This window comes from Mobula hypostoma, chromosome 9, assembly GCF_963921235.1.
Source record: "Mobula hypostoma chromosome 9, sMobHyp1.1, whole genome shotgun sequence".
NCBI lineage: Eukaryota > Metazoa > Chordata > Chondrichthyes > Myliobatiformes > Myliobatidae > Mobula > Mobula hypostoma.
Genome location: NC_086105.1, coordinates 143,361,762 through 143,379,703, shown reverse-complemented (window position 1 = coordinate 143,379,703; position 17,942 = coordinate 143,361,762). Strand labels below are relative to the sequence as shown.

Here is a 17,942-nt window from a genome sequence, read left to right as displayed (position 1 = left end):
ATCTGAGGGTATTTGAGACAAAAGTTACTGGTGTTGGACAGGTTCAGAGGAAATTCACAAGAAAGTGCTTGCGTCGGAATGGGTCCAGAGGAGGCTCTTGAGAATGATCCTGGAATGAAAGGGTTAACATACGAGGAGCATCTGGGTATGTACACACTGGAGTTTAGAAAGGGGGGGTGGGATCTCATTGAAATCTATTGGATATTGAAAAGCCTAGATAAGAGAGGATGTGGATATTCCCTATAAGGGGAAGTCTGGGATCAGAGGGTACAGTCTCAGAACAGAAGGATGACCCTTTAGAACAGAGATGAGGAATTTCTTTGGCCAAATGATGGTGAATCTGTGCAATTCATTGCCACAGACGGCTGTGGGGGCCAAATCATTGGGTATATTTACAGTGGCGGTTGATAGGTTCGTGATTAGTGATTAGTAAGGGCATCAAATGGTTACAGGGAGAAGGCAGGAGAATGGGGTTGAGAAAGATAATAAATCAGCCATGATGGAATGGCGGAGCAGACAGATGGGCTGAATGGCCTAATTCTAGTCCTATGTCTTAGGGCTTTAATTAGTCACATAAAACGGTAATCTGGGTAATGTGGGACCAAAGGTACCTATTTCTTTTTAACTATTGGGAAATGGAATTGTTATGCCGACTGTATTGAAATATAGACTTTGCTCCTTTGTAGGCTTGGTGAAAACAATCAAGAGGGAATTGGGTAGACATTTGAGAGAGAATAATTTCATGGGGAGAAAGCAGGGGAAAGGGAGTCCAGCATAGAGTTGATAGGCCAAACAACCGTGGCAATTTATTACTCCAGGACACATTTGAGTTAGGTTGTCAAGGAGTGCCATAAAAGAGGAGGGTGTTGGGGATACGGACAAGGGGAATTCCTTCACTGACGGCGTTGGCAACACTGAACTGATTCTACAACCTACACGCTCACTTTCACACACTCTTTACAACTGATGTTCTCAGTATCACTGATTTTTTTTATCCACAATTTGTCTTCTTTTACAGATTGTTTCTATGTCAGCCTTTGATTACTTTTCATTTTATTGATACAGCAGGGCGACAGGCCCTTGCGGCCCAATGAGTTCGCACCGCCCAATTACAGCCATGCGAGCAACTGACCCATTCAACACATACGCTTTTGCGATGAGGGAGGAAACCTGAGCACTCGGAGGATGTGCACACAGTCACGGGCAGAATATACAAATCCCTTGCAGACAGTGGCAGGAATTGAAGTCCAATCACAATCGCTGGCACTGGAAAGCATTATGCTAACTGCTGCATCACTGTGCTACCTTTGATATACTGTACATTATCAACCTGACAGACTGAAGGGCCTGTTCTGTTCTGTCTGAGGCTATGACTGTTCTCAGAATGGGAGCATGGCAGGCAATCCCACCAACTACTGCTCATTGCTAGCAGCCCTAGGGAGCCAGTGGGTCTTCTTAAGCAGCTTAAGCATGCTGGTTGGAAGTAGGGAGACCAACTGTTCCCAAAATACAAGACCAGGACAATGCCAGTAGAAATGTCATTTATCCCAAAATCTTCACCACCAACAATATCGGGAGCACTTGGTTTGCTCTGGACCTGTATTTGCTGGAGTTTAGAAGAATGAAGGTGGGATCTCTCTGAAGCCTACTGAATATTGAAAAGCCTAGATAGAGTGGACATAGGATATTCCCAATAATGGGAGAGCCTACAACCAGAGGGCACAACCTGAGAATACAAAAACATCCATTTAGAGCAGCGATGAGGAGGAATTTCTTTAGCCAGAGGGTGGTGAATCTGTGGAGGCCAAGTCATTGGGTATATTTAAGGTGGAGGTTGATAGGTTCTTGATTAGTAATGGTTCCAATGGTTATGGGAAGAAGGGAACAGGGTTGAAAGAGATAATAAATCAGCCACGATCAAACGGCGGGAATAGCCTAATTTTGCTCCTATGTCTTGTGGTCTCATGAAAATCCACACAGGCAACTTAGTTGGAGAATATATGAGATATTCAGCAATGGAGGGGTACTTTACGCAATGCACAACAGCAAAGAAACTCTCCCATCTTTGACACACAGCCACGCCCCCACAATGGGAAAACAAATGTCGTTCAAGGATATCTTACCCACCACTTTCCCACATAGCAAACTTGTTCCTTCATCAATTAACATTGAGAATTAATATTTACAGAAGGCCACCTTTCCTTTCTATTAAGCCATTTTATCTAAAACATAAAGCAGGTATGCTTGGCATGTGGTGTCCTGTAAACAAGAGACTATCCCTACCTTCTCACCCACCTACAGCACCAACACTGCAATGTTTTCCCTGCTCCGTGGCACTGATTAAGCACAGGCAGTCAGCATATACACATTCTATAGGTTACTCTACCCACAGGGAGAGGACGTACAAAAGGTGAGGGTGGAGGTGGTGGCACACGGGAAAGGAAATGATGATCTTCTCAACATCCTTGCGCCAATCTCTCTAAAATGAACTTGGAGTCAAGTTACCACGACAATTCATCTTGTCTTGTCAATTCTGATGAGTATTTTCAACCCTGGTCGTGCTCTTCATAATGAACTTTCGCCCTTTGATAAGCTCAGGAGATAAAAGATATCAAAAAGATTGGAAGAGGACTGAGAACATTTACCAGGATATTGGGGCCCTGAACCATAGGGGGAGGTTGATCAGGTTTGGACTTTATTTGCTGGGAGATAAGAGAATGAGGGGAGATTTGATGGGGTCTAGAAAATTATAAGGGGTGTAGACAGGGTAGATGTAAGCAGCTTCCTACTGAGGATGGGTAAGGCTAGAACTAGAGGTCATGGGTTAAGGGTGAAAAGTGAAATATTTAAGAGGAACATGAGAGGGAATTGCTTCACTCAGAGGGTGGTGAGAGGGTGGAACAAGCTGCCAGTGGAAGTGGTGGATGCGGGTTTGATTTCAATATTTAAGAGAAATTTGGATAGGTACATGGATGGGAGTCCCAAGGCAGCAAAAGGAGGATGGGTGGGCACGGGGCTAGGAACCTCCTCCTGCAAAAAAAACTAGAGCTACAGAAACAACAACAGGAGTTTCAAAGACTCATTCCTGTGACAGGAAGGATCGTTGCCCAAAAGACATACGAAGTTATGTGGTGAAAGTGGAAGCCACGAGGCTGTTCAACCTTCTATTGGCCCAGGACAGGGGACCCTAAAGAGCTGCTGTTGGTAGCCTACTGCAGTAGGATTGATGTGCTTAAGTAAACACCCAGATGGAAGGAGTATGGACGGCTATGGTCCAGCTGCAGGTCGATCGGGCTAGGCAGCACAATAGCTTGGCACAGACTTGATGGGCCAAAGGGTCTGCTTTTATGCTATGACTCTATTCTGCAGATGCTGGAGGATCTCAGCCTGAAACATTGACTGATCTCAGGGTTGTATACCGTGATATTTATGTACTGATAACAAATTTACTTTGAACTTTGATTATTCCCCTCCATTATTTGCCCTTCGGTTCCATGGCAATAGAGAGGGCTTTGTGCCAGGGAGTGGGGTGGGAGAGCAGCTGCTGACAATATCAATGTCGAAACTAGAAACATCGATAGCTCCGGATATTTTTTAACCCAGTGGACAACCTGTAGCTCCAATGGACCAGTGCAGGGTTAAACACTTCATTGAACACTAATAAGTCTTGTAGTTATTGACTTGGCAAACCTTTCATGATTCACACACACGGCAGTAACACTGACATATTCCCGTAAAAGCCTTGCATATTACCGGCCCATAAAGCTCAACAAGCCAATTTGTGCTCATTCCTGGGCACCGTGTTCGACATTCCTGACCTTGGAGATTTATCGGTATCCCTCATGGACTAGTGTTTCTGGGCAAGGTTGAGTCAGCGGTAAGGAAGGCAAATGCAACGTTAGCATTCATCTCAAGGGGACTAGAATATAAAAGCAAGGATGTAATACTGAGGCTTTACAAGGCACTCGAACTTCGTGAGCAGCTTTGGGGCCCTTAGGTAAAAATTAAGTGCTGGCATTGGAAGGGCTCACAGGAGGTTCACGAGAACGATTCTGGGAATGAAACAACGTGCTTCAACGATCATTGTCCAGCGGCACTTACATCCATTGTGATGAACTGCTTTGAGAGGCTGCTGATCAAACATGTCAACTCTTGCCTGAGAAGCAATTTGGATTCTACTCCAATTTGCCTACCATCACAACAGGTCAACAGCAGATGCCATCTCATTGGGTCTTCACTCAACCCTGGAACATCTGGCCAGTGAAGATGCGTACATCTGGATGCTCTTCACTGACTACAGCTCAGCATTCAATACTATCATCCCCTCAATACTAATCAATAAGTTTCAAGTCCCAGACCTTAATACCTCCTTGCGCAACTGGGTTCTCTATTTCCTTACTTGCCAACCCAAATCAATTTGGACTGACAATAACATCACTTCCACAATCTCCATCAGCACAATGCACCACAAGGCTGCGTGCTTAGCCCCCTGCTCTACTCAGTTTATACTGAGGATAAGTTTATACTCAGTTTAGACTTGAGGATAAGCACAGCTCCAATGCCACATTTAAATTTGCTGACGATGCCACTGCCATTGACCAAATCAAAGGTGGTGACGAATCAGCAAATAGGAGGGAAATTGAAAATCTGGCTGAGTGGTGTTACAACCACAACCTCCCGCTCAATGTTAGCAAGACCAAGGAAATGATTATTGACTTTAGGAGGAGGAAACCGGATGTGTGTGAGCCAGTTCTTACTGGGGGATCAGAGGCAGAGAGGGTCAACAACTTTAAATTCCTCAAGGGATAGTGAATCAGCCATGATGGAATGGCAAGCAGACTGTAAGGGCCAAATGGTCTAATTCTGCTGCTATGTCTTGTGGTCTTCTGGCTAAAGTAAAGGCCAAGCAGCTGAAAGGCAAAAGAACACCTTTTGGATGATCTCCTGTCATGATCTATCATCCCACAACTCTCTGTATCCAGCAAGTCATTCTGTACAACTTCTACCACCTCCAACAGAATCCAAACACCAAGTGCATTTTTCCCTCCTGCACCCCCTGCCCCTGCCCTCCACAGAATCACTCCACACACAACTTCCTTGTCCACCCATCCCTCACCTCTAATCTCCTTCCTGGCACTTATCCCTGGTACACCAGCCCATTCATCACTACCACCACTCAGGGCCCCAAAACGTCCTTAAAGGTGAGGCAACAATTCTCCTATGGAACTGTCTATTGTATCCGGGGCTCCCAGTGCAACCTGATGCCAATTGGATGACCCATTTCAATTTGATTTCTCATGACCATACTTCAATGTTTGCCCACGACTTCCACTAATTGTGTGGCGGGGTGGAGATTAGATTAGATTAGATTACGAGGACACTCAATCCTCGTTTAGAATTGCATACATTAAGAAATGATACAATGTTCCTCCAGAGTGATATCACAAAAAAACAGGACAAACCAAAGACTAACACTGACAAGACCGCATAATTATAACATATAGTTACAGCAGTGCAAAGCAATACCATAATTTGATAAAGAACAGACCATGGGCACAGTAAAAAAAAAGTCTCAAAGTTCCGATCGACTCCCGATAGTCCCGAAAGCAGGCGGCAAAAGGGAGAAACTCTCCCTGCCATAAACCTCCAGGCGCCAACAACCGCCGATGCATTGGAAGCATCCAACCACAGCGGACTCTGAGTCCGTCTGAAAACTTCGAGCCTCCGGGGAGCCCTCTGACACCGAGCACCGAGCACCATCTCTGCCGAGCGCTTCGACCCCGCTCCGGCCGCCGAGCAACAAGCAAAGCCGAGGACTTGGGGCCTTCCCCTCCTGAGATTCTGGATCACACAGTAGCAGCAGCAACGAAGAAGGCATTTCAGAAGTTTCTCCAGATGTTCCTCCGTTCTCTCACGTCTGTCTCCATCAAATCAGGATTGTGCACGGCACCCTACTTGACAGATTACAGATATCATTCACCGTAGTGGCCGCTGCGCGCTGCGTCGCACCGCCATCTTCTCCTCCTAGAGATAGGTCTCTACCAAGGGAGGAAGGGAGGTGCAAGGTGCTTCTTCCCCGCCACTAGCCCACAGGTCACCCTTGGGCAAAGTGCAGCACCTGCTTATCACCCTCCCCCCCACCCGGATCATGGTCACGTGAAGCCATGGGAGCAGGTGGTGGATGGTTGTATGAGCAGTTGGTGCATATCACAAGTCCTGATTATGCAACCACTGATGCCAAGCAGACAATCTCTGAAGAGTATTAATAACGGCTGCGATCACCTGTCTTGTAAAGACACTGCCCAGAAGGCGGCAATGGCAAAGTACTTCTGCAGAAAAATTTCGGCATGGCCATGGAAAGACTATGACGGCCTATGTCATAATGACACAGCACATAACGAAAAAACAACTCCTCCACTGCCATGATGAGGCTTTACACTGTTTGGAGGAACAACACCTCATATTCCTAACGGCCAGTCTCCAACCTGACGGTATGAACATTAATAAATCGTTCCATCCATCTCTGGCTGCCCTCTCTACCAGATTTGCCTGCACCATTTACTACATGCACTCAGTGGCCACTTTATTAGGTACACCCGCTCATTAAAGCAAGAATCTAATCAGACAATCAAGTGGCGGCAATTTCGTGCATAAAAGCATACAGACATGGTTAAAAGGTTCAGTTGATTTTCAGACCAAACATTAGAATGGGGAAGAAACATGATCTGAGTGACTTGGACTGTGGAATGATTGTTGGTGCCAGAAGAGGTGGTTTGATTTGTATCTGAAACAGCTGATCTCCTGGGATTTTCATGCACAACAGTCTCTAGAGTTTACAGGGGATGGTGCGAAAACCAAAAAACACCCAGCAAGCGGCAGTTCTGCGGGTGAAAACGCCTTGTTAATGAGAGAGATCAGAGGAGAATGGCCAGAGTGGTTCAAGCTGACGGGTAGGTGACAGTAACCCAAATAACCACACGTTACAACAGTGGTGCGGCGAAGAGCACCTCTGAACACACAGCACATCGAACTGTGAAGTGGATAGGCTACAAGAGCAGCAGAGCATGAACATAAACTCAGTGGCCACTTTACTCCGTACAGGAGGGACCTAATGAAGTGACCACTGGCTGTACAGCTCTTTCAGCCTTCCTGCTGCACTGTCACTTTGCTGGGATCTGAGAGTGTGATGTATAACAAGCCTGTGGATAGAATAGTATTTCTGGGTAATCTGTTCTCCCCATACTCCTTGTTTACTCCATTATCCCCAGAAGGGCCACAACCCAAAATGTTGGCTGTTTATTCTCTCCATAGACGCTGCTTGACTTGATGAATTCCCTCAACATTTTGTGTGTCTTCCCCTCCACCTGCTTTCGTTTACCAACCACACACACACAACAATTTCAGGATCTGCTATCCCCTTCCCCAGCTGGGTCCACCTGGCATCATCTCACCTTATCTCGTTCCACCTTACTTATCAGATTCCAGCATCCACAGTCTGCTGTGTTTCCAATGATCACTCTCCAGCCTCCGTCTCTACCTCCACCAGCCCATCTCCCTGCCTGACTCCCTCTGTCCCACATCGTTTTCTCTCTTTATCTGCCTCTACACCCACTGCCTCCCAACTGCAGACGTATGACCCGAAACGTATGACAATTCCTCCAGTAGATTGTGTTGCTGCATTCAACTCTCCCTCCCCACCTAGCCTCAGAATAGAGGGACATCCATTTAGAACAGTGATGAGGAGGAATTTTGTTAGCCAGAGGACTGTGAATCTGTGGAATTTGTTGCCACAGGTGCGGTAATGAGGTGTATTTAAGGCAGAGCTTGATAGATTCTTGATTGGTCAGAGCATGAAGGGATATGGGGAGAAGGCAGGAGATTTGGGGATGGGAGGAAAATAAAACAGCCATGATGAAATGGCGGAGCAGACTCTATAGGCCAAATGGCCAAATTCTGCTCCTATATCTGATTGTCTTATAATACCAACCTCTCCCTCCTCACCTGGGCCCACCTACTGCCTGCAGGAAAATGGGATTAATGTGGACAGGAAATCCTGGTCAGCAGGGACGGGAAGGGCTGAAGAGCCTGTATCTGTGGCCTATTTTCTGATGTCAGTTCTCCAGTTGGGGAAACCTTGGCAATAAATGAGCTCCCCCACCAGACTTTACTTAGAACTGGTTTATTATGGTCAAATGTACCGAGGTACAGTGAAAACTTGTCTTGCGTACTGCTCATTCAGATCAGACCATTACACAGTGCATTGAGCTAGAACACGGTAAAGCAATAACAGAATGCAGAATAAAGTGTAACAGCTGCAGAGAAAGGGCAGTGTAGGTAGACAATAAGGTGCAAGATCATAACGAGGTAGATTGAGAGGTCATGAGTCCAATTTATCATTCTAGGAAACCAATGAATAGTCTTCTAACAGTGGAGATCCGTCTCTACCAAAGGAGGTGTAAGGCGCTCCTTCCCTCCGCTAGCCTGCAGGTCACCCTTGGGCAAGGTGTAGCACCTGTTTAACCCTCCCCCTCCCACCCCCTGCACAACTGGGGGAAGTGAAGTCATGGGAGCAGGTGGTAGGTTGTCATATGAGGAGCTGGTGCACATCACAAGTCCTGGCTATGCGACCACTGATGCCAGGAGTACGATCTCTGAAGAATATTGAATAATGCCTGACACCACAGATCTTATGAAGATACGGCCCAGAAGAAAGCAATGGCAAACCACTTCTGTGGAAACATCTTGCCATGGACAATGATGATGATGGCGACAACAACGAATTTGTCCTAGCCTGGTGGTACATGCTTTTGGGAGGTTGCATCTTCCACCCAACGGGAGGGGGAGACGAGAGAATGTCCAGGATGGGGTCTTTACTGCTGTGGTGAGAAGCATAGATTGTCCACAGAGGGGAAGGCTCATTCCGTGATGCGCCAAGCTGTTTCTAGAACTCTCCACAGCTTCTCGCAGTCACTTATTTATATCGTTTATCTAGCAATGCAATATGGAGTAGGGTCTTCAAGCCACACCTCCCTAGCAACCTCGATTATCCCTAAGCTAACAGTGGGACAATTTACAACGGTCAATTAATCTAACCGCTGTTTGGACAATGAGAGGAAACTGGAGGAACAGGGTAAAACAGAGACTCCTTACAGATGGCAGTGGAATTGAACTCTGAACTCCGACGCCCCGAGCTGTAATAGTGTGTCACTGACCGTGGCGTTACCATGGAACTTGTAGTGGTTGATATTATCAAGTGGTGATGCATCAACAAGAATGCTTTCTATTGAGTATTAATAAAAACTTGTAAGAGTCCAAGGGAACAGACAAAATGTCTTTAGCCTCCGTAGGCAGAAGAGGTGTTGGTGAGCTTTCTTGGCCGTGAAGTCTACATGGTTGGACCACCACACTCTAATGATGATGTTCACTTCTAGGGACTTGAAGTTCTTAACCTCAGTGTGACTGACGTCAACGGCAGCGTCTGCACTGCCCCTTGGAACCCAGCAGAAGAGATGACAGTTCAACGTTCTGAATCTGCTGGTCACTACAGGACTTTTGCATCTGACTATGTATGCATGCATGGGAGTCTTGAAACTGATTCCATTTTAAATGCACAACTGTCAGTGCAAAACTACACACAAAGACTGACAAACAACCAATGTGCGAAATAAGACAGTCTGTGCAAACAGAAAAAGAAACATACTGAGGACATGATTTATTGAGCCCATAGGTTGGAGAGTCAGTTCAGCATTAAGTTCAGTGAAGTTATCCACACTGGTTCAGGAGCCTGCTGGTTGAAGGGTAATAAGTTTTCCTGAACCTGGGGGTGTGGACCCAAGCCTCCTGTATCTCATGCCCGATGGCTGCAGCCAGCAGAGTGCATGGACTAGGTGGGTGGGGGTCCTTCATGATTGATGCTGCTTTTTTGTGGTAGTGCTCTGTGTAGAAGTGCTCGAAGACAAATAACAGCGATGTGCCCAGGATGCTGGACTAGTAACCCGAGCACTCAAGGTTAAATCCCAACACTGCAGCTGCAGAATTTAAAATCAAATCTAGTGAGTCTGTAGGTTGTGGAATCAGTTCGGATCCCAGTGGCGTGAGTGAAGTTATCCACACTGGTTCAGGAGCCTGATGGTTTTTGGGCAGTGACTGTCCTGAACCTGGTGGTGTGGGGCCCAAGGCTTCTGCACCTCCTTCCCACTGGTAGCAGTGAGAGGAGAGCATGGCCTGGAGGGTGGGGGTCTTGGTGATTAATGCTGTTTTCCTGTGACAGCGCTCCTTAGAGATCAACGGTGCGGAGGGCTTAGATAACACAGATACGAGATAAAATGCCAAAAACAAAATAGGATAAGGAAATTTTCTCTAAATAAACACTAGTTGTAGTGAATTATGATTTTTTTCTTATTTGTTCAGAGGACATGAATGCCTTTGCCCACCCCAGTGTTTATAGCCTGTCCCTAATATCTCTGGACTAAAATGTTGATTAAGAGTCAACCCCTTATTGAGAATCAGGGTCAGGATGTACATGTGACAAATAAAGCTAATCTTTAATCTTTATCTCAGGAACGTGACATGTTGTGTCAGGGCCATGCCTTCTTCTCAATGCTGCCATTGGCCAGGTAGGACAGGAGACTGAAGACCCACACCTCAAGGTTCAGGAAAACCTTCTTCCCCACTGCAATCAGGTTCTCGAACCAACCCGAGAACCCTAACACTACCTTGGCCTATACGTTTCATTCATTTATAGCGATACAGTGCGGAACAGGCTCTCCCGGTCCAACCACTTGTGCTGTACCAGCAGCCCACTAGTCTAATCACAGGACAATTTACGATGATCTATTAATCTACTAACCCAACTGTCTTTAGACTGCGGGAGGAAACTGGAGCACCCGAAGGGAACCCTCATGCTCAGAGGAAGGACGTATAAACACCGCTGGAATTGAACTCCGAACTCTGACACCCTGAGCAGTAGTAAGGTCATGCTAATCACTATGCCACCAAGGCGCCCCCTTCTTTCACTTAGCTTTGCACCGCTGTGCTTATGGCTATTTAGTACACGTGCCCCTTGTGTATAACTTAATTTATGTTTACTTAGCAACACACACAAAACGTTGGAGGAACTCTGCAGGTTAGGCAGCAGAGTAAACAGTCGACATTTCAGACCAAGACCCTTCTTTAGGACTGGGGGGGGTGGGGGGGGGAAGATGCCTGAATTAAAAGGTGGGGGGGGAGAGGAAAGAGTCTAACTGGAAGGTGATAGGTGAACCCAGGTGGGTTGGAAAAGTCAAGGGCTGGAGAAGAAAGAATCTGATAGGAGAGGAGTATGGACAATGGGAGAAAGGGAATGAGGAGGGGACCCAGGGTTACATATGTTTGTAACATACTGTGCTGTTACCACAAGAAGCTAATCGACGCCGCATTGACACCATATATATACCTCAGAGAATAAAGTTCCACAGTACTGTGCTACTGGGTTTAATTAGAGGATTACGAGGTCTACACAGGGGATCGTGCTGCTGTATTGAAGCTCAAGGGTCCCGAGTTCTATCCTGACCTGACGCTGTCTGTGTGGAGTTTACCCGTTTTCCCTGTGACCACGTGGATTTCCTCTAATGCTCCAATCATGCCTGGGAAGTTAAATTTCCTGTTACAGACTATCCCTTGGTGTAGGTCAGTGACAAGAAAAAGAGAATGGGATTCAGGTTGGGGACAATTATTATCCTATAACCATCAGACACCCCGAAATGTTGACTCTTTATTCGCCTCTGTAGATGCTGCCTGGACTGCTGAGTTCCTCCAGCATTTTGTGTGTGCTGCTCAAGATCTCCAGCATCTGCAGAATCTCGTGTCAAGATATAGGGCCAGACCAGTTAAGAGTGGCTGTCTTACACCCCGGAAGGACACTAGTGAACTGGCTCGGTATAAATTTGGCTCTTATTACAGGAACAATGCAAGTAAGCGCCGTCACAACGAAGGCACAACTTTTTAAAACTTTGACGAACTTCTGTAGACGCACAGTAAAGAGTACATATCCTAATTGGTTGCATCATGGTCTGGTATGGAAACACCCACCTCCAGGAACAGAAATATCTATAGAAAGTGGTGGATACAACCCAGTCCATCACAGGCCACGTCCTCCCCACCATCGAGCACATTCACCTGGAACGATGTCACAGGAAAGCAGCATCCATCACCAAGGACCTCAACCATCCAGGACATGCTCTCTTCTCACTACCACCATTGAGAAGGAGATACAAGGGCCTTGGGTTCCACACCACCAGGTTCAGGAACAATTATTACTCCACAATTATCAGACAACCCGAAATACCGACTCATTATGGATACTGGCTGACCTGCTGAGTTCCTCTAGCAACTTGTGCGTGTTACTCTGGATTTCTAGCATCTTGCATTTATCTTCTTATTGAACAGTGATTCCACCTGAACAGACATGGCCCAATTCTGCTCTTTATATTTAAATGAACATCCTTTTTTGCCGACATAAAAGGAAACACCTTAAGAAAGCAGCAGTGCAGGGTAATCCAACACTAAATTTGAATTATACTTACCAAACAGGGTGTTGATACTTGGAATTTAAAGATCACAATAAAAGTCCGGTGTACTTTGCTCATAATTGTACCTGGGCCTCGATATGACATTTTCAGAAGCAAATAACTGTTCTTTTTCAGTGCCAGTAATGCATTAAAAATCACATTGAAATTAGCTTTACGTCATTGTAATAAACAGTTCAGAATTTAATTATCTCTATTGTGTTTCTTTGTTCTACTGTGAATGCCTGTAAGAAAATGAATCTCAGTGTACTATATGGTGACTCTTTGATACCAAATTTACTTTGAACTCGATGCATATACAAAATGCTGGGGGAGCTCAGCAGGTCAGGCAGCACCAAAGGAGATGAATAAAGAGTCAATGTTTTGGCCTGAGATTCTTCATTAGGACTGGCCCTGATAAATGGTCTCAGCCTGAAATGTCATCTCTTTATTCCTCTCCACGGATGCTGCCTGACCTGCTGAGTTCCTCCGGCATTGTATGCATGTTACGCTGGATTTCCAGTACTTGCAGAATCTCTTGTGGTTGCAAAATTGATAAATTTTTGGGCACTTGGGGATGTGGGACAAATTGAGAGAGATTTTAAAAATGTATTCATAAACTACAGGCATCATTGGCAAGGCAGGGAAGTGTTCTCCATCAATAATTGCCCCTCTTCAAGTTCACCAGTCCATTTCACAGAGGGGTAAAGAACCAACTGCCTTGGCAGGAACACATAGGCCAATAACTCTGACAGAACGGGGCCATGATGAGGCCGGACACAAGTTTGAGATGCAACACTTTGTCTGACAGCATCAACATCGATTTCACCAGCTTCTGCTGACCACTATGCTCCATTTTCCTATCCCCTTCCCTTAGTTTTCCTCTCATTCCTGTGCCCCACCTCACACTTCCTCATCCCCTCTCCTACCTCTGGTTCCTCATCGTCCCCTTTATTCCAAGGCCCACTCTCCTCCCCTATCAGATTCCTCCTTCAGCCAGTTGCCTCTTCCACCATTCAGCTCCCAGCTTCTCACATCACTCCCTTTCACCCACCCTCCCCACCCAATTACCTCCCCCATCACCTGGATTCACCCGTCACCTGCCAGCTTGTGCTCCTCCCTCCCCCTTTTATTCTGGCTTTTGCTCCCCTTCCTTTCCAATCTTGATGAAGGGTCTCAGCACGAGACATCAACTATTCATTTCCCTCCTTGGATGCTGCCTGACCCTTAGAAGTTCCTCAATTTTTAATATTATTTCGAAGGTATTGAATATAGATATTTCTCCTCATCCTATTACTGCTATCTTTGGATTACCTAAAATTTCCAGTAATCTTTCCCCTTCAGCCCGTAGACTGATTGCATTTCTTACTTTAATGGCAAAAAGATGTATTTTACAACATTGGAAGGAGATTAATGTTCCAAAGACGTTCTTTTGGTTTTCCCAGACGATACTATGTTTAAATTTGGAGAAAATTAGAAGTAATCTTTATGATTCTTCAGTTAAATTTGAACAGACCTGGAGATCTTTTATTCAACATTTTCATTTAATGTAACTTTTTTTCTCTTTCGGTCCATATTTACATTCCTTTCTTGCTTTTTAACTGTTTTTAATGGAGGTCGGGTTTGAGGACGTGATTGTTTTAAGTTGTTTAACTCTACTTGATACCTAGTTAGCCCTTTGCTTTGCTTTTTGGATTAGTTGCACGGTGGGTTTTTTTTGGGGGTTTTTTTTTGGTTTTTTTTTCTTTTCCTTATTGATATGTATGGAAATTAGTATACTATTATATTACCTTGTTATTTTATATCTAAACTGCACTGTTTGTACTAACTTCTTTTTGTGTATTAATATCTCTTGTAAAGTTATACTGCAACAGTGTATTAGTGCCTACATGGTTTACCTTTTGTGTACTAATTCAATAAAAAGATTTAAAAAGAAAAGGAAGGAGTTTCTCAATCACTTTGTGTGTGTTGCTCAAGATCTCCAGCATCTGCAGAATCGCCTGTGTCAAGATGCAGGGCCAGATTAGGTAAGGATGGCTGAACGTAGTCCCTGGAAGAGCCTTAGTGAACTAGCCTTGTATGAATTTGGCTCTTGTTACAGGAATAAGGCAAGTAAATGCCGTCATAACGAAGGCATGACAGTGCCTCAACTTCTTTAAACTTTGACGAACTTCTGTAGACGCACAGTTAAAGGCGATCCTAATTGGTTGCACCATGGTCTGGTATGGAAACACCCATCTCCAGGAACAGAAATATCTATAGAAAGTAGTGGATACAGCCCAGTCCATCACAGGCCAAGCCCTCCCCTCCACTGAGCGCATTTACCAGGAGCACTGCCACAAGAAAGCAACATCCATCATCATGGACCCCCACCATTCAGGACATGCTGGCTTCTCGCTACCACCATTGCAAAGGAGTTACAGAATTCTTGGGTCCCACACTGCCTGGTTCAGGAACAAATATTACTCCACAACCATCGGACAACCTGAAATGTCAACTCTTTATGCCTCTTTATAGATGCTGCCTGGCCTGCTGAGTTCCTCCAGCATCTTGTGTGTGTTTGCTCTGGATTTCCAGCGTCTGCAGAATGACTTATCTTTTTTATTGAGCAGTGATTCCGCCTTGAAAAAGTGACAGTGCCCAATTCTGCTCCTTATGTTTAATTGAACATCCTATTTTACCGGCAGAAAAGGGAACACCTCAAGCAAGCAGCACCACAGGGTAAACCAACACTAAATTTTAAATATACTTGCCAAACAGGGAGTTTTAAAAATCACAATAAAAATCAGGTTTAGCCTGCTCGTGAACGTATCTGGGCCTCAATATGACATTTTCAGAAACCAAATAACTGTTCTTTCAGTACCAGTAATGTATTAAAATCACATTCAAATTAGCTTTACGTCATTGTAATAAACAGTTCAGAATTTAATTACCTCTCGAATTTCAATATATGAAAACACTCTAAATTCGATGAAAGAGAAGGGAAAAACAAGATCACCGGCGTACCGCCTGCACATCGCACCACCCCACAAACATCCCCCGCAACAAAAAGAAAATCACGATATTTTTACCCCCCCCCCACACACACACTTTTAAGTATTGACGTCGCTGGATGTAACGTTCACTGACAGCTCTCCTCTCCTTTGGCCAAGATTCACGCTCAAGGGCAAAAATAACCCACATCACCCACCCACCAAAAAAAAACAGATGCATATTTACTCTACGTTAGAGGTGACCAGGCAGGGTTATTTTTAGAACCTTAACCCCCTCCACCCCCACCCTAGAGATTCTCCTGTTGCAAAACAAGCTTTTTTTTTGTTTTAAGAAAGGGAGCCGTGTGCTGTAATTTCCCACCCATCACAATACAACAGTACATTCAATGTCCCTTGGCCAGGGGTCCAGCGGTCATCCGGAAGGAGCACCTGTAATGTGGATCACGCCTGCCCCTGCTGCCGCTCGTTCCAGCAATTTGAGAAATACATACACACCCACCCCACCCCTGGGCTCGCCTTGTTAAAGCGTGAACAGACACACACACACACACACACAGAATCTCGGCTGCTTTGCAAGGAAAGGTCGCCCCAGCGATTCCCTAGAAATGATCATATCAGTGATATCACTTAGTAGTGCAACACACACATACAGAGTCCCCGCTGCTTTGCAAGGGAAGGTTGCTCTAGCGACTCCCGAGAAACGATCAAATCAGGAACATGAACACACATACAATATTAAAAATGCTAACGTGACCCTCCTTCCTGCACACAGGTGTTTGGCAGGAGACGGGGCAGGGGTGGGGGAAGGAAGGAGAATCCCCACACAAGACTCTCCCTGACCCCTCCTTGCAAACCTCCGAATCTGTTTTCCAATATTCCAGCACTTACCGTCCGCTCCGCAATCCGCACACGTCTGGTTGCTCGGATTTGCCTGAAAATCCTGCAAAATCCTTCTGTTCCTCTCGACCGCCATGCTATCGAGATAGCTGGAACAGTGCTCGCTCTCCTCTTCCTCTCGGTCAAGACCCAGCGAGCTCCAATTCCTTATTTTTAAGTGAAAATTTAACAATGACGAATTTTCCAAAAAAAATTGCCACACCTCCTAAAATTGCATCATCAATCACTTTTCCGATTTTTTTCTCTGTGCACAGACAGTCTAAAGACAGAGTGATAGGGGAACCCCTGCCAATGAGCGGGGCTACGCTGCAAACTTGCTCTCTCCTTCTAAATCGTAACTTGTTCCGCATTCTTGCGCCGGTGTGGAAAGTGGGTGGATCCTTCTCTCGCCTGAGATCCGCCCCAAGCGCTCCAGCCCGACCCCTGGTGGCGGCCCATATACCTCGCCGGGCAAAGCGCCCCCTCCAGCTACGAGCTTGAGATGAAATCATTTTCCTGTGGTCCTTTGTGTGGCAGCCAGCGTTGGGCACTGGCTTTCCGTCTCCTGGGATGGGAGAGATTATCCTCTGAGAAAAGGATGGGCAGGCTGAAACTACACTCTCCAGAGGGGAGAAGAAATGAGCGCTATTCACATTCCAACATTCAAAATTTATTTCAGACACGAGGCAACCTGCAGATGCTGGAAATCCAAGCAATACACACAAAATCTTGGAGGAACTCAACAGGCCAAGCAGCGTCTATGAAAAAGAATAAACAGTCGACGTTTCGGCCCGAGACCCTTCAGTTACTAAACGTTGGTTAAAAATAAGGAATTAGAGGTTGCTGGGTTTTGAAGGGTCTCAGACAGAAATGGCGACTGTTTATTCTTTCCCATAGATGCTGCCTGACCTGTTGAGTTCCTCCAGCATTTTGTCTGTGTTGTTCAAAATGTATTTATTTTATTTAGAGATACAGAACAGGCCTTTCCGGCCCAACAACTCACCTATGCTCAACTATAGCTCGGCATTTAATTCCCACAATCCTGATTGAGAAGTTGCTGTACCTCCCTCTGCAATTGGATCCTCGACTTCCTAACTGGAAGACCACAGTCTGTGCAGATTGGTGATAACATATCCTCCTCGCTAACGATCAACACTGGCGCACCTCGGGGGTGTGTGCTTAGCCCACTGCTCTACTCTCTATATATACATAACTGTGTGGCTAGGCATAGCTCAAATACCATCTATAAGTTTGATGACGATACAACCAGTGTTGGTAGAATCTCAGGTGGTGACGAGAGGGTATACAGGAGTGAGATATGCCAACTAGTGGAGTGGTGTCACAGCAACAACCTGGCACTCAATATCAGTAAGATGGAAGAGCTGGTTGTGGACTTCAAGAAAGGTAAGGAGAAGGAACACATACCAATCCTCATAGAGGGATCAGAGGTGGAGAGAGTGAGCAGTATCAAGTTCCTGGGTGTCAAGATCTCTGAGGACCTAACCGGGTCCCAACATATCATGCAGTT

At 45.7% G+C, this 17,942-nt stretch overlaps 1 protein-coding gene across 1 annotated transcript in view; it reads right to left on the bottom strand.

Moving 5' to 3' along the window:
* LOC134352127 (arf-GAP with dual PH domain-containing protein 1-like) overlaps nt 1–16,761 on the bottom strand; it is a 210,242-nt gene extending 193,481 nt beyond the window's left edge. Inside the window, exon 1 of the mRNA XM_063059348.1 lies at nt 16,427–16,761. Within this exon, the coding sequence (XP_062915418.1) occupies nt 16,427–16,511 (85 nt within the window). The 5' untranslated portion in view covers nt 16,512–16,761. The remainder of the gene's footprint in view (nt 1–16,426) is intronic.
* Nucleotides 16,762–17,942: the final 1,181 nt, after the last annotated feature.